The sequence below is a fragment of the Castor canadensis genome, chromosome 5, assembly GCF_047511655.1.
Source record: "Castor canadensis chromosome 5, mCasCan1.hap1v2, whole genome shotgun sequence".
Lineage (NCBI taxonomy): Eukaryota > Metazoa > Chordata > Mammalia > Rodentia > Castoridae > Castor > Castor canadensis.
In genome coordinates, this window is record NC_133390.1 from 178,718,477 (window position 1) to 178,741,044 (window position 22,568).

Sequence of the window (22,568 nt, forward strand, 5' to 3'; positions counted from 1 at the left end):
CTTATACAAGCTCAAGCCAAACATCCTGTTGTGCACAGTTTGGGGACTGGAGTGTGAGCTCTGTATGTCTCTAGGTGTGGGAGACCAGGAATCCAAGCAGTGGGAATGGGCCTTCTGGACTTCCGTTTTAGAGATTGGTGGTCCTCAGTTCTCTGGCATGTCCTTCTACCAAACCAGGGTTGCACCACTGCTCTTTGCCAGAGGCCTGCATGCAGCCTCCCTACTGTACTGACAGGCAGCTGCCTGGGGTGTGCTCTGCCCGACGAGGTGGCTGTGCCTCTCCTCTCTGACTTGGCTTAGGGGATGCAAAGAGAATTTGAAGTCTGTAGAGCTGTGGCCCCAGGGGCAGTCCCAGCTGCCACACAGAGGTCCTCTTGGCCCTCCTGTATCCCCTTGGGACACAGCTGATCTCATGGGGCAGTGGCTGGTGTGGTTATGATGACTATAAGCAGGGTCTCCTCCTGTGGTCTCTGCAGCTAGCAAGCCCTTGCACTTGACCTCTGAGCCTTCCATGTGGCTGGGACACTGCTCCTTGGCTCTTGCAGGTGGCTCTTGCTTCTTGGCAGTTCTTTCTGGTCACTCAGCTCCAAGGAGGAAGGTGGCAGCTCCCTTCAATGGCCCCTTCTGACCTGGTTCACACCCTCCAGCTGTGTGGCTTGGGGATGGACTCCTGGGAGCAGAGTTGGTCTTTTGAGGTCAGAACTTAGGAAGGAAGACTTTCTCCTGGCAGATGCAGAGTGAGCAGAAGCCAGCTGGGGACCAGCACACACACAGATTGAGGGCAGGATGGCTGACTTATTTGGTGAAAGGATGGAAAGAAAGTACTAATGGCCCTGGACCAGGGGCATCTGGTAGCACCCGCCAGTTCTGTACTTGCTGCACAAAAGCAGCCACAAGTAATGTGGGAATGAAAGTGTATGGTGCAGGCCAGTGAGGCTTTCCTGAAATGACACCCAGGTTGGGCTGGTGGCCTTAGTTGGCCAAAGAGCCAGTAAAACTGGGGGCTTTGGCTCAGCTGAAGTTGATCAAGCATGGTAGGAGTTGGGATGGAATGCAGAGGTGCTGGGTCAGGGAGGACTCCAGGGCCTGGGCAGCCTTCCTAGGGAGCAGTCGAGCCCTGGGATAGAGCACCAGTGGACTCACCTATAGAAAAGTAACAGCCAGTGTGAGGGTACAGGGTGCAGTCTTCTCCCTCCCTGGCTGCTCTGCATGTCTCCTGAGTCCCTGGGGATATAAGATAACCTCCCGTGGGTGGCACATGAACAAACAAGTAGAAAATATTTTAATAGTGCTGTGTTTTCATTAATTAATGCAAGTGGTATGTATTTCTTTCCCAGGGTCTTGAGAGAGATTTTCCTACAAATACATGAAACTAAAAGTGTGAGTTCACTTTCAGTAAAATATACCAAACAAAATCAAAGAGTGCACAGCAGTGTCCACAGTCTCCAAAGCAGGACCGAGATACCTGGTTTGGCTTCTGAGAGAGATGGCTCATTCCTTAGGGACATCTGCAATTGGCTTATTCTCAACTAGTGGTACTTATCTGGGAAGGACAAAAAGAAGAGCCAACATGATTGTCTAGCATGTGGAGTGCTGTGGGTGCTTCAGCTGCCTACCAAGTGCTGTGGGTGCTGCACCAGGTGCTTCAGGTACCATACCAAGTGCTGCAGGTGCATTTGCTTGTTTACCTGGAAACAGCTCCAGGAGATGAGTGCTTCCCATAAGGAAGGGGAGACACACAGCTGAGTAGCAACTCCAGAGACAGAGAGTGACACTGAGTACAACGTCTCTGACATCAGGCTGACCTGGGGTTGTAGGTGACTGAACTCCTCACTAAGTTGTGTGATCAGAAACAAGTCACCTAATCTCTCTGAGCTTATTTCTGATCACACTAACCTCTCAGGTTTGCTAAAGTTGAATTGGGTGATCCCCAGGAAGCACTTAGCTCTGTCCTAATGCACGCTGAACACTCAGAAAGTACTTGTTATTACTGGCAGGCCCTCATTGCTGTCATCGTTGTTGTCATGGTCCAGAGCAGCTCTGGAGAGTGATGCATTGATATCCCATCTCTGGCTGCCTCGATGCTGCTCAGCGGCCATGCCTCTGGTGGCACATGTGTTCTACGGTGTGGAACTACCTGCATTTTGCTATTAGGCTGGGACAGGGCTGGGGATGTAGCTCAGTGGTACAGTACTTGCCTGGTGTGCATAAGCCTCTGGGTTCGAACCCCAGCATTGCAAGGAAACAAACTGCTTCTTCCTGGGGGTGTGGCTCACATGGTAGAGTGCTTGCATAGCATGCAACAGACTGAGCTGGGACAAACCTGATGCCTTGTCCTGCCCTGCAGATCCTGGGTCTGCCTTAGAAGCCTCACCCTTTGGTGAGAGGCAGGTTGCCATGTAACACAAGGTATTAGATTCGCTGTTGAAGAAAACTGCAAACCAACCTTTAAAAAAAATGTTTAAAAGATAGTTTGAAAACATTCACAAAAAATCCAGGTGTGCAGGTTGTTTTCAACCCTTGAAGTTGAAGCTCACTGGGCCCCTGCAGCCACCCAGCAAGCCACAGTTGCTGACTGAAGTAGCAGCCCTCTCTGCAGATGAGCGTCATCTGTGGGGACTTCCTGGTCGTGTGTGTATGTGTGTGCAGGTTGTGACCCCTTCTGTGACGGTGAAGTGCCTGGTTTAGGAGCTAACTCTGTGTTCCCAGCTTTTGGCCTCCTGCTTTGGGGCCCTTTCTTACATGATGAGGTGGTTATTTTGGGTTTGGGCTTGAAGCCTGAGGCCACAGTGAGGTCTCCCCAATCCTCCTGCAGAGCTCAGGGAGGACCAGCTGTTGATCTGATGTTGTCCACTCTTGTTCTCATCCCACATCCTGCACCTCAGTGCCCAAGGGGGCTGTCACATCTGGGCCCCATCCCTTGCCTTGAGAGCATTTCGTATTACACAGATGTCTTTAAAATAATGTAAGGAAACAGAGCCAGAAAGGTTAAGCCAATCTAGAATTAGAGCTTAGCCCAGCCTTCCACAACCCACACTGGAGTCAAGCAGGAGATAAGGCATCATTCTGCCTCTGGAGTGTGGGTTGTTTCTGAAGTCTAGGATGGGAGTCTCCAACTCTAGGCTCCTGGTCAGTCCTACCCACTTCCTGTGTCTGTATGGTTATCAGGTGCTGCCCTAAGGGGCTGGCATTGTGAGCTGGAGACCAAACAGCGGCGTCTGCTGTGCTGCGCCCAGTGCCTGCCTCTCCATCGTCCTCTCTCTGGTTGGATAGGTGGCACTGGGACCCTGGACTCACTCCCAGAGAATCTAGAACAGTGTCCAGTGGAGTGACCACTAGCCATGCATGTATTTAAACCAATCAGAATGAAGTAAATTAAAGTTTGAGGTCCCTGGTTGCTGTAGCCACTTAGTGACTCAGTGGCCTTTTGTGGCTAGTAGGAGAGGAGACCATTCTAGCGGGCAGTGCTGAGGGTGAGAGGTAGCCTCATGGCCACATGAATGTGGAGTCAAGAGGATTTTGCCATCCATATTGGCCAACCTTCCAGAATTTTCCCTTCCAACAAAAACTGTAATTGTAACAAAGACCATATAATCCACAGTAAGAACATTTACCATCTGGCCCTCTATGAGAAAAGTTTGCCAACCCTTCCTTGAGCTAGAGAATGGACTTGGATCTCCTGGGAAGCAAGGGTGGGGCTTGGAGGTTGTCGCTGAGGTTCTGGCAGGGGTTCTGGCAGGGCACAAGTTGATGCTTCTGAGAAATAGTTTTGGAAGTGAAGTTGACAGGATTTGTCCATGAGTTGTATGTAATGGGTGGCGGACAGCATGGAGAGGATTGGACACCCAGTCTGGCTGGATAGCTGGTGGTAGAGGGCCATGTAGAACTCAGCCTGGTGAAGGTGAGGACGTGTTTTGTCCCATGCCCTGACTGCAGCTAATAGAAGAGTGCCTAGACTCCAAGGGAGGCCCGTTATATTTGCAAGGTGGATTGATGGACAGGTGAGAGCAGGTGGCAGATGGTAGAGGGCTCGTGTGAAGACAAGAGCTGGTCTGGTGTCTCATCATGCCTAACTGACCTCCAGGAGGGGATGTCAGGGTGGCTGATGAAATGAGTCCAGAACTCAGAGGAATGATCAAGGTCTGACAAAGATGAGGTGAATTCTGGAGCCAGAGAGCTAGATGCAGGACTGATGAGTAAGAGGGTGGGTGGGGAGGAGGACCAAGATCTAAGCCCTGGGGCAGCCAGGGGCATCAGACAGGTGCAGAGAGCAGAGCTCACGAGGTTTCTGAGCAGGGGATTGTGAGGTCCAAAAGTCCACAAGGACAGTGTTGGAGATCAGGTAAGTGGCTAGGCAGGGCAGGCATGGCCTCGCTGGTGGGAGGGAGGAGGAATAGGCAATGCGGAAGGGAGTAGAGATGCAGCTTTGGCAATTGTTTAAAATTAATTTATTTTTCTGCAATGCATTTGTGGCTCACACCTGTACTCTTAGCTACTTGGGAGGCTGAGATCAGGAGAATCATGGTTCGAGGCCAGCCTGGGAAATAGTTCTAAGACCGCCCCCCCCCGCATCTCCAAAATAACCAGAGAAAAATGGACTGGAGGTGTGGCTCAGGTGGTAGAGTGCCCGCTTTGTACGCACGAAGCCCTGAGTTCAAACCCCAGTCACACTGAAAGAAGAAAAAAAGTTCATTTTTCAAAGGAGCAGAGAATTGTTGCTAAAGCTGGGTATACCTGAGGCCAGGAGTGTTTGGATTGGTTTTCAGATGGTGGCTCGTTGCTGTTCAGAAGAAATGGAGGAATTGGTAATACAAGGCAAGGCGGACAGTCTACCGAGTACTCACAGGCTGTGGGGCAAGCCTGGCTCAGTTCTTTTCTAGTGAAATCTTCCATGAAGCTCTGGCATGGAATACAGCCAACCTCAGTGGCTGACCTTGGCCCTGGGACTCCAAGTCCAGGCTGCTCTGTCTCCCTGTCGGCCCTTCCCTTGGTGACATCCCACATAGCCACAGTGAGTCCAGTTCAAATGTCAACTCCAAGGTCCCTGGGAGGAGCCTGAGTCCCAGAAGGTAAACCTGGCCTGTCCACCTTCCCACTACGCAGGCCAGGCTTATGCCATGAGAGCATATCACACTGTGGCTGTGGAGCTCATGCAGGGCCGACCTTCACCATGACACACATCCCTTAAGAAATCTAAAAGTGTTTCCTTTGAGTGGTGGTTCTCAAGCCAGGCATAGAAGTTCACACCTGTAATCCCAGCACTTGAGAGGTAGAGGCAGGAAGATCATGAGTTCTAGGCCAGTCTGGGCTACATAGTGAGACCTTGTGTCAAAGAGTAGTGATTCTCTTGGGGACATATGGCAATGGCTGGAGAATTTGGACTGTGGTGTGAACAAGATGTGGAGTCACACTAGGACATGGTGACTGGCACCTGGTGGTTAGAGATCAAGACTGCTGTGAACATCCACTACACAGGACAAGTAATGAGATCCTGACGTCAACACTGCTGAGCCCCATCCTGAATGAGGAGACCCATCCATGTGCCAACATACCACTCTCACCTCTGCCCCGTGGCACATGAGGGTGCCAGTCATCCCAGTGCTGCATAAACCCCAACACCCCTCCTTAGGCCAGCCCCCAACTGTGGTGGGCAGGGACAGGTGTTTTTGCAGGTATTTGTATATATAAGGAAACTGAGGCTCAGATAGGTGGAGAGCTTGTCTGGGAACAGGAATAGCACACCAAAGACAGCGTGTGCTACAGACTGCCCTGGGAAAGGCCAGGGGAGCTATCCCTGTGACTCTGCCTCTCCCCAAATCATGAGTTTGGGAACATGTGTGGTGCCCGGTTCCCCTGAGGACACAACCCATTCGCCCAGAAGCAATCAGGGCAGGACGCTGTGCAAACTCAGACTGTGGGGGCAAGGGTCCCTTTTGGCCTCTAGGGTAGTGTTATATGTACCTCACACACAGCTATTGCCATAATATATGTGTGGGTGTCTGAAGAGGGGCGGGAGCCGTAGGCAAGAGCTTCTGAGGATGGAAATGAGTCCATGTGCACTGGGAGCTTGGGGTGCCCTATGCCTGGTGTTCGTGGCTGTGAGCTCAGCTGCTGTGTGCATGGGGTCTGGGGTACGGTGTCCCTGGTCCTGTGCTGATTGACACGAGGCAAGAAAGTGAACAAATGCCCATGAGAAAAGAATTTCCATGCTCTTTTAGCTTAATAAGGAAGCTTCACAACTATTTTTACATGAAATGTTTACTTTAGCGTTATCAGGACAAAAATTATTGGAATTGTAGACTTTAAAAGTTATCCATTACAGTTCATTACACATCATGGCAGTCTCAAAGTCCAGAGGTCTTAAAAAAGAACTCCTATTTTTTTTTTTGGTGGTATTGAGATTTGAACTCTGGACTTCACACTGGTTAGGGAGGTGCTCTACTGCTTGAGCCATACCTTCAGCCCTTTTTACTTTAGCTGTTTTCGAGAGAGGGTCTCCCTTTTTTCCCAGGCTGGCCTGTGCTGTGATCCTCCTATTTTATGCTGTAGCTGGAATGACAGGCATGCCCCACCATGCCCAGCTTTTTGTTTTTCTGTTGAGATAAGATCTTGCAAACCTTATACCCAGGCTGACCTTGAACTGCAGTCCTCCCAATCTCAGCCTCCTAAGTAGTTAGTATTACAGGTGTGAGTGACTAGCTGGCTAAAAAGTAACTCCATTTAACAACACTTTGAGGGCAGTTTAAATAATAAGAAGGAAATAAACACAGCACTTCCAGGTGGATCCATGCAGGACAAGAGTGCACAGCCTTCTGTAATGGTCATCAGCTCACACTGTGCTGGTGACCCAGGGCTGTCTGTCCTCTGCACTCGACTTCTGAGAATGTGTTCTTCAGGAGAGGGGAGGGCCAGCCCTCTGAGGCAGAGACTACACGTCCATGAGCTTGACACAGGAAAGGGCTGGCCTGAGACTGAAACTCCAACACAGACAATAACCAGTGAAGGCTCCCAGGATGCTGTTTGCATTTAAGGTTTTGCTGGGTGGTCTGGGGGCAGCCAGCCTGCCCTGGCTTTGCTGGTTTTCAGCACCACGGGCAGCGCAGGCCTGGCACAGGTCCCATTTACATTCAGAGATGGAGGAATCCTGGGCCTGCTGACATAAGGACCAGCCTGCCAAGCTGGAGCAGAGAGCGAGCATCTTCCTCCTTAAGTGGTTGTGTACCATGTGCCTTCTATGGGCACCTCAGCTAGATGCTGAGAGGGCCAAGAATGAGTGGGCCCAGTCCCCAGGGAGGGAGACCACCTTTCTTGATGGGGAATGGGGGACACAACAGGTTTCTGTCTGAATGAAGAATCAAAGGAGTCCTGATCTGATGGCTTCAGCTTCCCCTGTAAGGCTGCAGGAGGGAGGAGAGAGGTGAGCGGCTGGGGGTGGTTGGAAGCAGTTGTCTGCAGGAGGGAGGGCCAGGCCCTCCTGGGGGAGGACAGTCCCAAGAGTGTCTCCACACATCACTGGCCTTCTCCAGCACTTAGGGGCACGAGCATGTGGGAAGTGGCCTTACCCAAAGATGGGACTTCCTTGTGTTCCAGTGCAAAAAATCTGGGCAAAGGATCTGGGGCATGGGTGGGATGGGTGTGGAAATGGCAGATGGGAGAGCCTGAGCTGGGTGAATAGCGCAGCAAGAAGGGACAGGGCCGATGAACTGGGAGAGAGCAGAGAGGGGCAGCAGTGCTCAAGAAGGGGGCCGAGTCTGAGCAAGCAGCAGGAAAAAGGGGATGAGGGTTTCCATGCTGACCCTTCCCGAAGTCCTACTTCCCTGCTCTGCCCCCTCACAGGGCTGGGACAGGGCTGCTGGAACCCACACAGATAAAACCACTGCTGCTAACGTGAGGGTCTCAATATGCCAGATACTCAGTTCGTTGTCAGTTCTTGTTTACATCAAAACAATCCAGTGAGGCTAGGTGTAATGGCTCATACCTGTAATCTCAGATACTTGGGGGGGGGGTAGAAGTTAGGGGGCGGGGATCAGAATTGAAGGCTAGCCTAGTCAAAAAGTGAGATCCCATCTCACCAACAAGCCTGGTGTGGTGGTGCACACCTGAAATCCCAGCTATGCATGTAGGTTGAGGCTCCAGGTCTGAGGCTGGTCCAGGAAAAAATGTGAGACCCTATCTGAACAATAATTAAAGCAAAAAAGGGTTGGGGCATGACTGATAGAGTATATGAGACCCTGAGTTCAAACTCCAGTACTTCCAAAAAAATAATCCTGTGAGAGGTTGTTGTTACTAACACAGGGTCACCATGAGTAAATGGAGGCACAGAGAGGTTCAGTAGCTTAAGCGAGGTCACAGAGTGAGCACAGAAGCAACCTGAGCCTAGTGTCTCTGACTCCAGAGCCCGTCACCATGCCACTGCTCTCAGAGACAGGGCCTGGGCTGTGGTGTGGACATGCTCCAAGTGACTTCACAGACTCCCTTTCTCCATTCTGACGGTTCTCTGGACCACTGAACACATGGGCTGTCACAGCTGTGTATCTAGGGACCTATCCGCACCTGTCCCTGTTAACAGTCCCATGCCATCAGAGCTCCCTGGCTTCACTCACTCACCCCCACACAGTCACAGAAACATTTGTGACTGCTCTGTTTCGCCTTTGAACCAGCCAAGATACCATCTGCGTCTTGTGGGGAAGAAGCTGACGCCGGCGGCCTCCTGCCCACCACTGATGAGCTCTCTGAAGCCTTAGCCGGCACTGACTCTCTGGACTGTCCTCCCAGACCCCTGGAGAGATCCTCGGGCCATCTCCCCAGTCCCCCGCTGCTGCCCACCCCACCACCCAAGGCAAGCTGCAAACCCACAAAAACTGTCACAGGTGAGTCTGCATGCACCGTTTAGCCTCTTCCTCCCTCCTGCCCTCCTGTCCATCCTTCTGTCCATCCCTCCTTCCATCCATTCAACCCCCCATCCCTCCCTCCCTCCATCTGTCCATCTGTATCTTCATCCTGTCTTGCTTGGGCACTGGCAGCCAGGGGGTGAGTTCCCAGCAAGGGCTGTTGATGTTGGCTCAGGGTCCTCCAGTCTCTCTGCGGAAGTCAGACCCTGACCACGGGATGTGGCCAGCCCTCGGGGCAGGGCTTGTCCTCTCTCTTTCTGGGTGTTTCTATGCCTGTTGGTCCTAATTCTGCTTCACTCTGAGTCTGTCCCTTGCCCTCTCCTTGCCGGCTTCGGTTTGGCTGATCCTCTGCCCCAAGCTCCCTCCGGCAAGGCAGAGCCAGGAGTAAGCTCAGGACTCCAGGGTGGTGGTAGGGGGCACTGCATGGCAGAGGTGCTGCATCAGCCACCCCGTCATCCACCCCGTGTGGCACATCAGCAGCTCTGCTCACACTGGCTAATTCCAGAAGGTAGGTGCTTGCTTTTTGAGCTTGGCTATTCCTTGTCCCATTACTGGTGGGGACAAGCAGCTCCACAGGTCTCAGGGAGAAGCATGTTGGTCACCGAGAGGTGCTCTTTTTTTTTTTGTGGTGGCCCTGGGGTTTGAACTCAAGGCTTCACACTTGTTAGGCAGGCGCTCTACCACTTGAGTCACTCCACCAGCCCTTTCTTGTGATGCATTTTTTTCAAGATAGGATCTTGAGAACTATTTCCTTAGGCTGTCTTCAAACCGCGATCCTCCTGATCTCTGCCTCCTGCGTAGCTAGGATTACAGGTGTGAGCCACAGGGGCAATTACAGTCAGTCCAGATGAGCACAACCCAGATCAGGATGGACTGGGAATCCAAGGAGAATGTTCCTACAGAGACACAAAAGGATGCAGAGAAGAGTGTGTGAAAACAGAGACAGTGGTGTGTTCACAAGACGGGGTGCTGTGACTTGCCCGGCAGTCCCAGAAGTCAGGAGGGTACCTGGGATGGTCTCTCCCTCATGGTCTTCAGAAGGAGCCCACCCTGAACACACTTTGATTTTGGATGTCAGCGCTCCAGATCTGTGAGAGGTGTCCTCCCCCTGAAGCATCCCAGTTTGTGGTCATGTGTCACAGCAGTCCAGATACACTTTCTGTAGGTTTGTCTGCCTCCTCAGCCTCCACCCCCTAGACGGCACCCGGTCTCTGCATTCTCTTTCAGATCTGAATGCACTGTAACCTTTGGCATACAGCAGGTGCTCACCAAGTGCAGGTGACTGTGTAATGGAATGAGAGAGTGAATGAATGAATGAATGAATGAATGAATGAAGAATGTCCTGAACTCGGTCTGCTTTTATTTTCCTTATTTATTCATATCTGCATACATTGTTTCACCCATTTCTTCCCCGTTTGTCTGCTTTTTGCATCACTGGAAATTAGTTCAATAATTGAGTCTTTGGGTGATATGGCCACACAAATTAGAGTAAAATCTTGAGGCTAAGCACTTCTTTTGTATTTTGTTACTATCTTTGTGATAATTCCCCTTTTGACCCGTTGAAACCTGACGCAATTTAAAATCCATTCAGTTAAGTCCAAACTCCTATTATTCTGACTTTCCATCACTTAGCAGCCCTGGGCTTTCTCACTCTGCCATGCTTGGGAGGCTCAGGCCTCAGACTGCACACACTTCCCTGTCCATACCCTCAGTTCTGGGTCCCAGGGTCTGTCCCAGCCTGTCTGTGGACACCTCTGTCTTCCGCCACCATAGTGGGAAGAACTCAGGACCTTAGGTGTTTTCTGACATGACCCAGCTGAGAGGGACTGAACAGGGATGCGGTTACTGAGGCCTCCGCTGAGTCACAGCATTTGGGTGGTGCTGCCTTCATTTTCCAGGCTTTTTCCTGTCCTCTGGGGAAGTGTTCCTTCCACCTGTGGTCACTAGATGGCAACAGAGATGGCACAAACCCCAGCCTTGGGCTTGGCTCCCTGGCACAGGGACTCAGGCACATCCATCCCCACCTGAGGCACCTTCTTGCAGCTTAGAAACAACAGGGATTTGTTTGTTAAGATAAGTGTATTCGTTATTTAGTTCTGGAGGTTGGAAGTCCAATATCAAGGCAGTGCTGATAGAATTAGTTTCTGGTAGGGGCCTGCTTCCTGGTCCATGGGCCAGATTTCTGGTCTTTTTTGAAAACTCTTCATGTCTGGCACCTTCCTGAGTTGTGGGAGCCATGACAAAGTGGACAGAGGCTTCTCTGCCCTCCCGTCCCTTTCCTGTGAAACCAGGGGCTCCTGACTCCCCAGGTGTCACCTGCCCAGGCCCTCACCTGGAAGCCCTCCCAGCCCTGGGCCTGCTGTGACAGCCCTGTCTTTTGCGTGGGTACCACAGCCTCTGTCAACTACAGTTGTGGTCATGCAGCACACCCTTGAGCTGGCTCTGAGCCTCAGTTTACTCCTGTCAGAAGCAGGAGCAGGCTGGGCGCTGGTGGCTCACACCTGTAATCCTAGTTACTCAGGAGGCAGAGATCAGGAGGATCATGGTTTGAAGCCAGCCATGGCAAATAGTTCGTGAGAGCCTATCTCAAAAAAGACATCCATCACAGAAAAGGGCTGGTAGAGTGGCTCAAGGTGTAGGCCCTGAGTTCAAACCCTAGTACAAAGAAAAAAGAAGTGAGGGCAGTAAGAGGCCCATAAGTCACACTTGACCTGTGGTGGGAGAGTTCTCAGCAGAGGGGTGGAAGGGGCACTTGTGCGATGTATCTACTGTTGGTTTTCTTTTTGCTTTTGTTTTGTGGTCCTGGGATGATACATTTACACTCGACTGTGGTGCAGGTACCATGGTTGGAACCCCAGCTGGACCACAATGAGTGAGTGTAGGCGAGCGAGGGTACCTTGTTTTCCCTATCGGTACACCAGGTCAGTGAAGCTTTTCTCCTAGAGCAGGTGAGAAGAGGAGGCAGTGCTGGTTAGAGGGGGGGGGCTGGGGGATGCTGGACGCCCGGTGGGTACTAAGAATATGTTCGCCCTTAGGAGCAGGGATTGTCCCCAGGAAAACCCGAGGCCATGGAAGATGGATCCCCTGCCTCATTCTGACCTGCCTGACCACATCTTGCATTGCAGGCGCCTACTTTTTCCTCAGGTCTCAGTTAACTGTCCCCTCTGCAGAGAAACCTCAGTTAACTTTCCCCTCTGCAGAGAAGCCCTGCTCTCTCCCTTGGCTTTCCCAGACCATCCACATGTCTCATTCTCTCTTTCTCTGGATTCTTTTGGTCCCCACCTGGCTCCACTTGTAGAGGACAGGGCTGGCCTGTTTGCCCATGGCCACAATTCATCTGGCAGAAGCAGGTGCTCATGAAGATAGCAAAAGGACAGAATGCTCAGTTTCCTTTCTACTTTTGAGATGCTTTTTGTTGATGCCGTTCATGCCCCAAGGTTGTATTGGGACAATTTGTGTCTATGTTGTAGGGAGTGGGGGCGGCTTAGATTCTTTTTCTTCCTGCTCAAGTTTTAAAAGAGCAGGTTTGTTTGCATCAGCCTTAGCTGAGGTGCATATAGGGATGAGAGTGTGTATGGGAACCCCTAATGGATACTGGACCCCAAGCCACCACCTGGGTCCTGCTGGCCAGCTGTGCTAGGGAGCTGTGGCTCATCTTACAGACAGGAGGTGGAGTCTGCGGTCTTGCACTCTGGTAAGTGGCAGATTGAGACTACAGGCCAAGTCTATAAGATGGAACCCCTGCTGTCTGCAGCTCTGAGGACCTAATCCCAGGGCAGCCTTGTAGCCCACACTCCAGAAATATTTGTCAAGGGAAGGAGTGCAGTCTGGTGGCGTTAGATTTGATAGAGCATGTCACTTTCAAGTTCACTTTATGTAAATAAGTGTTTATTTATGAGTTTTAAGAGCCTGGGGACACTTCAGCAAGAAAGGTAGACAGGGCCTGTCCCTGTCTCCATTGGTGAGAAAGCCGGCCCAGGAGAGCCATTCCCCTTGAGTGGGAGGAGAGGATGCAGGGGTGGGGGCAGCCTCGGTCATTGGGGCTACATATCGGGGGTTCTAGACCAGGGTGGGATTCACAGAAGTTCTTGCTGAGTAAGGGGATTTGCAGCAGAGGAAGAGAGAGCATTTCAGCTGTGCAAAGGCTCAGAATGGAGACAGTGCCTTCAAGGACCAGAAAGATCTTCATATGCTGGAGTCAAGAGAACGAGGTGGGGACAGAGAAGAGATGAAGCCAGGAGCTGAGCAGGGCTGAAGACAGCAGCGGTATAATGGGATGGCTTTCTAGAAAGACCCCATGGCTGAGGTGCTGGGACAGGAGCAGAGGCATACAGGAATGGATGATGTGGGGAGGGCAGGGAGCTCTGGTGGTTGTCTGGGCTAAAGGATGACTGCAGAGTTCAGGAAATACTTCTGGTCCCACACAAAGAAAGTGTGGCTTGGCCTGGCGGAGTGGCTCAAGTGGTAAGAGCACCTGACTAGCAAGTGTGAGGCTGAGTTCAAATCCTAGTGGTGCCAAAAAACCCCCAAAAAACCAGTACCATCAAAAAAACAATCAGAACGTGTGGTTTCAGGAAGATAACTCCTCATAGAGAAGCTGAAAGGATCCTTGTCTGTGCCCAAGACCCTGCATCTCTGAAGTCCCAGGACTCAGTCCCCATCAGGATGGCCATGTGGATAGAAGGAACTGGGCAGAAGTGCGTTCTGGTCTCTGTTCAGGAAGCAGGACCCTGGTCCAGCTTTTCCAGCTGGGTTGGGACCCACGGCCAGGGGAGGGCCCCCACATGAAGCGTGATCGTCTTGGTGCTTCCTCCCATGCCACAGGCCAAGCCACGCTCTTCCAAGGCCCCAGCATGAAGAGCACGGACCCACCTCTCCGAGGACAGATTTCCACTCCCACGGGGTCTCCGCATCTCACCACTGTCCACCGGCCGCTGCCCCCCAGCCGCGTGATCGAAGAACTGCACAGAGCACTGGCCACAAAACACCGTCAGGACAGGTGAGGCCCTGCCTGCATAGGACATCTGGGACACCTGCATTCCCACCAGGGCTGGCCTTGTGGGTCCTTTGCCTGTGTGGTCACTCAGTGCCCTGGGCTGGGTTTCATACTCTGAAATTCTTGGTAATTTTCGCACAAGGTGCCTGCAATGTCGTTTGGTACCAGGCTTTTGCTTCCCATGTCCCAGGAGGGTGAGGGCGGGGCGGGGGGAGCCCAGCCAAAGCCCCCCTGTGTGATGCCCTGAGGAGGTAGGGTGGGAGACTTCACAGGATGGAATGATTGGGGAAGAAGGGCTGTTCTTTGTCCAGGACTCCGAAGGCCTCCAGTGTTTCCTGCCCGAGCACCAGGAAACCTATGCTCATGACAGCTCCATTCTTGGTTTCGATCACATGTGGTTCATGTGCCGTGAGGGAAGAAGGTCACAGAACCTAAGGTCTGGCAGAACATTAGCTGAACAAACACCTTTCTTGGTTCTCTGATGTCCTTGGTCTGTGTATTGCTGGCACCTTGAGCTGACAGGTTTTTTTTGCATGCATGTTGTGTGCTTTTCAGAAAAGAGCACTCTGCATAGCCATGTGCCTTGGGCTCCATTGTCCTTCTGGGTTTTCCTGCTCAGGTGCCCAGAATGGAAGCTGCACACACGGGGTCACATTTGCAGGACTCTTATGGTATTGTAAGTCATTGGTGCTGGCTTTTCAGATGAAGGGGCTATGTGTAACCTGCACTGTTTTTCTGACTTAGTTTTCAAGGACGGGAAAGCAAAGGATCCCCAAAGAAGCGGGTGGATGTCCGTCTGTCAAGAACGTCCAGCATGGAACGAGGCAAGGAGAGGGAGGAGGCGTGGAGCTTTGATGGAGTCTTGGAGAACAAGAGGACTGCAGCTAAGGAGTCTGAGGAGAATAAGGAGAACTTGGTCCTGAATTCCGAGCTCAAGGATGACTTGCTTTTGTATCAGGATGAAGAAGCACTTAACGACTCCATCATCTCTGGTGAGGAAGGGTGGGTGGCTAACTGAGGGATCACGGTGACAGGCTCAGCTCACCAGGGTTGGGGCACAGACCCATGTTTAAGGTGATGCTTCTCTGCTAGCCACTGGCCAGGGAGGGACAGGATGGAGAGTCTGCACCTGGAGAGAACCAGGAAGCAGCCTCATCCTTAATAGACGAGGCTTTCCTGAGGTGAGCCCAGAGGGTGCCCAGCGAGGCCCAGCAGGGACTTAGTATCAGACAGGGCTTGCCATGTCTAGAGGATTGAATGTTAGTTTTCATGTATACTTGACAATACATAAAAGTGGTGCTGGTGGGTGACATTCAGAATGTCATCTCTGAGGATGACATGACAAAAGATACACAGATAGTGTCAGATGGTGAAGGTTTAGAAATTACAGCAAAAAATCCTAATAAAAAACGATGACGAGATGTAGAAGGTGGGGAAAGAGAAAGCTTGCTCGATGAGTTACTTGATCCCAAATGGCCATGCTAAAGTGGTGCAAGTAGACCAGAGTACGGGCTGCTCAGGACCAGAGGTTCGCAGAGTCCATGGAAGGCCAGCCTCATATTTGTCCCTCTATGTTCTGGACCCAGGGAGACAGGACTGTAGCCCCTGTGCTAAGGGTGAGAGGAGCTACAGGTCAGGAGCAGGAAGCTTGCAGGGGCTGACTTCGCTCCAGTCTGTGTTCCCTGGTGTCCAGGGGAAAATGGGGAGGTGGCTGATGTTGATGATAGAAGCTGGCTTGGAACTGAAGGATGTGGGTGGTAGGTGCCATGACAGGTGAACTGACCAGGACCCCGGCATCTGATAGCTTCCCCTTCTGGTCACCTTTTATTCCTCTGAGCCCTTTCTGCCTGGTCTAATGGAGCGTCTCTGAGCATGTGGGCTGCACATGCATACGAAGGGGGCATGTGTTTGGAGGAGCCCACTTTGATCATTGAATCACTGTCTTTGTGGCAGAAACTCAGAGCCACTCATTGGCCAAAGGACAGTGAACATTTCTAAAGAGATGGGAATCTGTAGTGATTCCCAAACTTATTTGGTCCTGGAACCCTTCCCCTTAAACAGCCATCAGCCTCCTGCAGGACAGGCTGGGACTTGAATAAAGTTCCCAGCTCCTGAACACCAGGTCTCACTCACAGTCTCAGCCCCTGTCAACCCTAGGCGTGGCCTGCACACAGTAAGTCTGAAGGAGCACGCACTGTCCTCATCCACGCACAGGGAAAGGAGATCCTCACGTCAAGAAAGGGCTCCCACTGTGCCTTTCATCTGGGGCATTGTTAGGCTGCCTGGATCTGAGACCCTGCACCTGAGCAATGCAGTCAAAAGGACAGGCACCTGATGTTCACTGACCGGGAACCTCAGATCTGCCCTTGGAACACTTGGTTGAAGGATCAGTGAGAGGCAGAATTTCTTGCCATTTGCAAATTGAGCCTGTTTGCCACTCCCAGGGTACATAACCTGGGGTTCCTGAGCCCCTGAAATCAGGTACAGACAGCTTTTAGCACATTCTTAAGAGCGTCTATAGCTCCCCAAATGCTAAGAGTAGATAAAAATTCAGTATGGAAAAAGTCTATAAATGTTGCTTTTGAGGGAAATTTATCCACAGTCGGAACAGCCCATAGGCTGCTCTGCTCTGCCGGCTGAGAGCAAGGTCAGGATCCGTTACTGGCATTTTCCGGCAGCCTCTGGAGTTCAACCCCACTCCCACTGTCTTGGCCCATACACGATGTGGAAGCAGAGGAGCAGCAGGCAGTAGATGAATCCATTTTTTTCAATCACAGCAACTACAGGATTTATCTTTTCTCCATCTGCTACCATCCACACACATCCACACACACACTGGGCAGTCCTGCCTCGTCCCGAATGAACGTTCCAAGGGCAGTTTTGTTATCAAACCTTTTGTGTCCTTGAGTTCTCTATTACTTGGCATCTCCCCCATCTACCTTAGAATTTAGAAAGGTGGAGGCCCCATTGAGGCAGGCCTGTTGAGAGGCTGGAGACTATGACAGCCTGCTGGCTGAAGTCCCCATGCTGAAGGCGTTGCTGGAATCAGTTTGACAGTCGATTTCTGGGTGCCTATGACATCTGCTTCAACACAGTGAGGTGCTGCACAGGCTGTGTGTTTTACACATTATGTGGGATGTGGAGCTCAGAGTGGGCACCCCCGTCGGCTCACACATGTGCCCTGTCACACTGGAAATGCCTGGTCAGTACCAGGGACAATAGGTCCTTAGTCATCAAAGGTGAATTTCCCAAGGAACTGTTTTGTGGTGTTCTACCCAAAGGTGCCACCTCTATCAAGAAAAAGCGGTACACGGTCTTGTTTGTAACTCTCCCTGTACCTGGCCAAGGGAAAACACAGTGAGAGGGGAAGTGAGGGACTTCTGGGGGAGCAGGAATGTGTGTGTGTGTTTGGAGGGGGTTACCTGAAAGAGCAGGTCTTTCCAGAGCTTTCTCAGTGACCTGTGCAGTTCTCTCTGCCAACAGACCTCTTCTGCCTCAGGTATTCCTGTTAGCAAGCATGTGACTTGTGTGACATGTAGGTGCCACAGGACATGAAGCTGCCCCAGCTGTGCTCCCTGTTGTGGAGCAGGTGCTCCAGCTTCATCCGTACTGCTGTCTTAACTCAGCTGCCATCAAGTAATACACAGATCTGGTGCCTTACAAACAAAGAAATTCACATCTCACAGTCCTGGAGGCTGGAAGCCCAAGATCCCGGCACCGGCAGGTACCACCTGTGAACCAGGAGAGGGCTGCAACCTCCTCAGCTGGTGGAAAGAGAGGAGGCAGCTCTCTGCCTCCCTTCTTATAAAACTGCCCATCCCATCACGAGGGCTCCACTCTCGAGACTTTACCACCTCCCAAGGTTACCTCAAACACTGTCCCATTCAGGCACAGGCTCCAATGTGCGCACAGTGTTCTCCCATGGCTTGCAAATCCCAGCCGAGGGCTGTCTGTGCATCCAACTGGGCTCCCTTTCTGGGCTTTCTGCACAGAGGGACTTTCTATAGGGTCTGTTACCCTACCTGTCTCGATGCCTCCTTTCTAGATCTGTGACCCTGGACAAGTTTCCTAGCCTCTCTGTTCCTCCATTGTACCGTCGTGATGTGTGGCTGGAGACAGGGCTATGGTGAGGTTTGGAAGGGGTCACTTTGCTCACAGTGTGAGTACTCTGTCTTGATAGCTGACCGTGTCCTCCTCACCTTGTTGAAGAGCCAGGAACCTCACCACAGGTGGTCAAACTATGACCTCACAGGAGTTACATTTGTTTTGGCTTTCAGTTTTGCCCAGGTCCTGTAGCTGGTTTGAATTCTCTGACCCAACACATTAATTTAACTGGAGTTACAAAGTCCTCCAGCTCAACAGGCTCTTCTGTTCTCCACTCTGACATATAATCTATCCATTTGTGTACCGAAGTTTTGCTGCCCACTTAGTCAGGCACAAAGAGAATTGATACCTTGGTACCTTGTGTGGCAAGACAGGCTGATGGAGTTTTTTGCATCTTTGTAGGGAAAGAAAAGCCACAAGAAGGCCTCTAAGTGACATCTGTCATGAGCTGTCTCAGACCAGGTAGAATAACTCAGGCTCTTGACCTCAGGTGGATGGCTCTGCTCTCTGTGACAAGCCCTGGGCAGGTCATGGCATTACTGGGACCTGGACGATGGTGAGCAATGGCTGTGCCTCCCCTGGGAATGGGTGAGACAAGGCTAGTCAAGGACCTGGCCTGTGTGGGGCACATGGTACTCACCTGGCAGCCCTGTCCTCAGTGTCTTCCTGCTCCTCATGTAAAAACAAGGAGTCCTCCTGTGGGAGCCTCCAGATTCTCAGTGCCCACACAACCTTGAGACAGCAGGCATCTGAGCACCTGTCAGTAATGCCTAGCACACAGAGGTTGAGCTTCCAAGTCCCACTTGTTAAAACATCAGTGTCATGGGGAGGGACCCCGGCTTATCCTACCTAGTGACACAGTTGCATTATTTATCGCTAACCATGTCCCCTCCCTAAGCCCTGCGTCTGAGTCTGGTTTCCTTTGACCACAGTCCTGCTTATTGGTCAGCAGTGAGTGATTGTGATATTGTCAGTGAGAAAATGTGACTGTAGCCCAGTCACATACCGTGCCCTGCCCACATACGGTGTGGGGATAGGTGGCTGATAAGGTCCTCTCTGGAGCTCAGAGGTATGATGACCCCAAACCCATCCTGTGAGGAAACCAAAGCTCAGGGAAGCCCAGCTCTTTGAAGAGGCAGTGCTGAGTGGTGTGTTTCATTCCATCTTGACTGTGGGCCATGCTGATAAGTCCCAGTGATGGCTGACATGAGGACTAATCAGCACCCTTGTACGTCACAGCTGCAGCCACACACTGGTGCACCCTCCCTAAAGAGCTATCTGAAATTTAAAAGCTCTGGTCCAGCAGTTTTGCTTCCAGGCACATGCCCAGGGGCCTAGCTCCTGCCAAACAGCTTGTGGACATGCCTGTTTCTCCACCTGGCCACTTGTTCTTTCGTTCAAGATGATCATTTGCTATGGGATTGTCCTGTGTCCTGGGGACACACCCCGAGTCCCTGGGGAATAAATCACCTTGAGTCCCTGGGGAACACATCTTCTGTGATACAACTTGTGATGGGGAAATCAGAACTGCTCTGAGTAGTTGTTCCAGGGGCCATTAAATCAGTCATGGTCCAGGGGTGCAGTGGACTGTTGTGCAAATGACAGTACATGTGAACTCGTGGACACTAAGCAGCCCAAGATGTCATGAGGTGACAAAAAACATGAGACTATGTAAACTAATTCACACAACAGGCATAGTGTATATTATAAGGAAATGGGAGAGACAGAATCCTGTTACATGGGACCAGAGATGTAGCTCAATGTGTAACATACACGAGGCCCTGGGCTCAATCCCCGTACTGCTGGGAGGAAGGGAAGGAGGGAAGGGAGGTGGGAGGGTGGCGAGAGAGAGAGAGAGAGAGAGAGAGAGAGAGAGAGAGACTGACTCTTACTCAATGTGATTGGAACCACCAACCAATTATATTTTTGTTCATCAAAAGAATCTATTAAAGGCTGATGGGGTGGCACAGTGGTAGAGCACCAGCCTAGCAAGCATGAGGCCCTGAGTTCAAACCTAGTGCCACCACCAAAAAATGAGCCTGTTAATTAAATTTTAAACATGATGTTATATACATGTATTAAGCATGTTATTTCAACTTACAACACAAATGCAAACAGTAAAAAGCACATGAATGCATGCTTCGTTTGTTCCCCTTGACGTGGGCTGGCCCTCTAACTGGAGTCTGGAGTCCTGCTGTAAACCTCACCCTCCATGCATTGTGGACCCTTGGGCAGCAGTAGGAAGCTTTTCCTTCCTAGTATTCTTTCCTTGACCATCTGCATTCACCTCACTCAAACCTGCGCCAGTGGTGGTGACTTTCCAGGATCACATCTACTTCGTGCTTTTCATGGCTTTGCCAACGGCAGGATGTGGTGAATGTCTGGGGAGGCCAGAGGGTGGTGTAGAGAGTGAGCGTGTGTGGAGGGTAAAGTCACAGAGACGAGGCTGAGGTGGTGTGGAGCTCTGGGAGGTTGGTGTGTGGGTGCCAAAGGGACCTGACTCTGAGGGTCTTTGCTGATGTGGGCAAAGGTTTCTGGGAGACCGAGTCTCCAGGGATTTCACCATTCCAGGTGATCGGGCAATGGACGCAGTCCGGCTACACACCATTATTACTTGTAAGAAATAATCCCTCTTGGCATGTTGGCTATGGTTTGGGGAAAAACTCAAATCATAACCGTTGTAGATCTCCATCATTCTTGAATCAACTGGTCAGTTCAGCCTAGGGAACCCTCCACACCAGCTGATCCCCTTCAAGTGGCTTCTATACCTGGCCCATACTCCACTTGTGTCACCTGTAGGGGATAGTCCTGCTGGCATCCGAGTCAATGTGTGTCCTGTGTCCCATGTGCTCTACAACAGTCCCATGAGTCCAGATGTAGACTGAACCTAGAGGAAACCCTGTGGTGTGTTCTGCCCCTGGTGACATTCAGGGGCCAGGCTGTACCCTAAGGATGGGACCATATTTTTGCTGTCAACCAGGGGGTGTGGTCAGATGAGCAGTTTAGAAACAACCATCTAAAGAGAGGCTCACAACTTTCTGATGGTGCACCCCAGTAGCAAACAAGCAAAAACGTCCCCCCCCCAATATTTGTGTGGTAGTGGGGAGGAAGGGAGACATGAATAGTACCTGTGTGATTCTTAATGTTTTCTGCCCAGCCTGACCTGCTGGGTCCTGGGGGTGAGCAGGTGTTTTGTAGACGTGGGTATCACATGTCCTTCAGTGATTTGAAGGAGGTGGCCTTTGTGATGTGGGTTGGCCTCTTTCAATCAACTGAAGGCCTTCAGAACAAATCTCAGAAGAGGAAATGCTGCATCAACCCTGCCTGGGCTTCCAGCCTGCTGGACTGCTTTGCAAACTTTGGACTCGCCAGCCTAACAACTGTCAGTCAGGTCTTTAACACACACACACACACACACACACACACACACACACACACACGTCCGTGCATGCAAATGTGGGCTCTGAATGACAACCCGAAGTTTGTCCTCTGGGTCCCAGCAGGTGAGCTCTTGGCTTGGTACTTCTGGGGTCTCAGTTTCTCCTAAGAAAAAGGATATGGTAATCTTCCCTTAAGAAATCACTCTGAGAACCTGACAAGTCAGTCACATGAGATCATCCCAAGTTCCTTCTGAGGAGGGCAGTGAAGGTGGCTCTGGCCTCCTGCTCCTTATGAGGAGTCCTTGGCAGAAGCTTCCAAGACCCCAGAGATCTGTCCAGTGGATTGAACAAAATAAGATGGCCGGTGTGCCTGGCATGTGACTGTCCAGTCCTCGACAGGTGCATTATCGAGGGCCTCCAGCAGGTAACAGGTGCTTGTGGAAGTCTTTCTATGTGGTAAACTTGTATTTGTTAAGAGTTCCCTATGCAGCTAACAGGATTTATTAAGATCTTTATGCTGTTAACTGATACTCATTAAGGTCTCTCTATGCAGCTAACAGGTATTTATGCAGGTCTCTGCTCTTGACAGGTTATTTAAGGTGACCTTTCATGCAGTTGACTAGGTATTCATTGAGCTCTTTCTATGGATTTAAGTGCTATATGTGGAGGACTTTATATACAGCTAGTAGGTGTTTACTGGGCGTCCTGTGCTGTTAACAGATGTGTGTGGTGAGCTCTTTGGGCTGTTAGGAGGTGTTTGTGGAGAGCTGTATGTATGTAACGATGCTTGTGGAGGTCTCTCTGTAGTTAACAGGTGTATATGGGGGGCTTCTATGCAGTTAGTAGATATTTATGGGGTTCTCTGTGCAGTTGGCAGGTGTTTGGAAAGTTCTTTCTGGACAGCGAACAGTTGCTTATGGAATTCTCTATGTGTTAACAGATCATCATTTGTGCTGCTGTAACAAACTACCTGAGACTGAGTAACTTATAAAAAATGGAAATTTATTTTCATCTAGTTCTGGAGTCTGGACAGTCCAAGGTCAAGGTATTACAGGTTTGTTGTCTGAAGAGGTCTACATCTTCTCAAAAGGGACAACACTGGGTCTCCAACTGGTGCAAGGTAGCAAGGCAGCTAGGGGGACACCTTGGCAGTCTCTTGTATAAAGGCCTGAAGCCTATTCCTATAAAGTTCTCCAT

The 22,568-nt window shown here is 51.1% G+C and overlaps 1 protein-coding gene across 2 annotated transcripts in view; it reads left to right on the forward strand.

The window, feature by feature from the left end:
• Phactr3 (phosphatase and actin regulator 3) overlaps positions 1 to 22,568 on the forward strand; it is a 204,801-nt gene that overhangs the window by 132,401 nt on the left and 49,832 nt on the right. For both annotated transcript variants that reach the window (XM_074075043.1, XM_074075042.1), the window contains exons 5-7: positions 8,661 to 8,870; positions 13,716 to 13,890; positions 14,632 to 14,879. In XM_074075043.1, the coding sequence (XP_073931144.1) occupies positions 8,661 to 8,870; positions 13,716 to 13,890; positions 14,632 to 14,879 (633 nt within the window). The remainder of the gene's footprint in view (positions 1 to 8,660; positions 8,871 to 13,715; positions 13,891 to 14,631; positions 14,880 to 22,568) is intronic.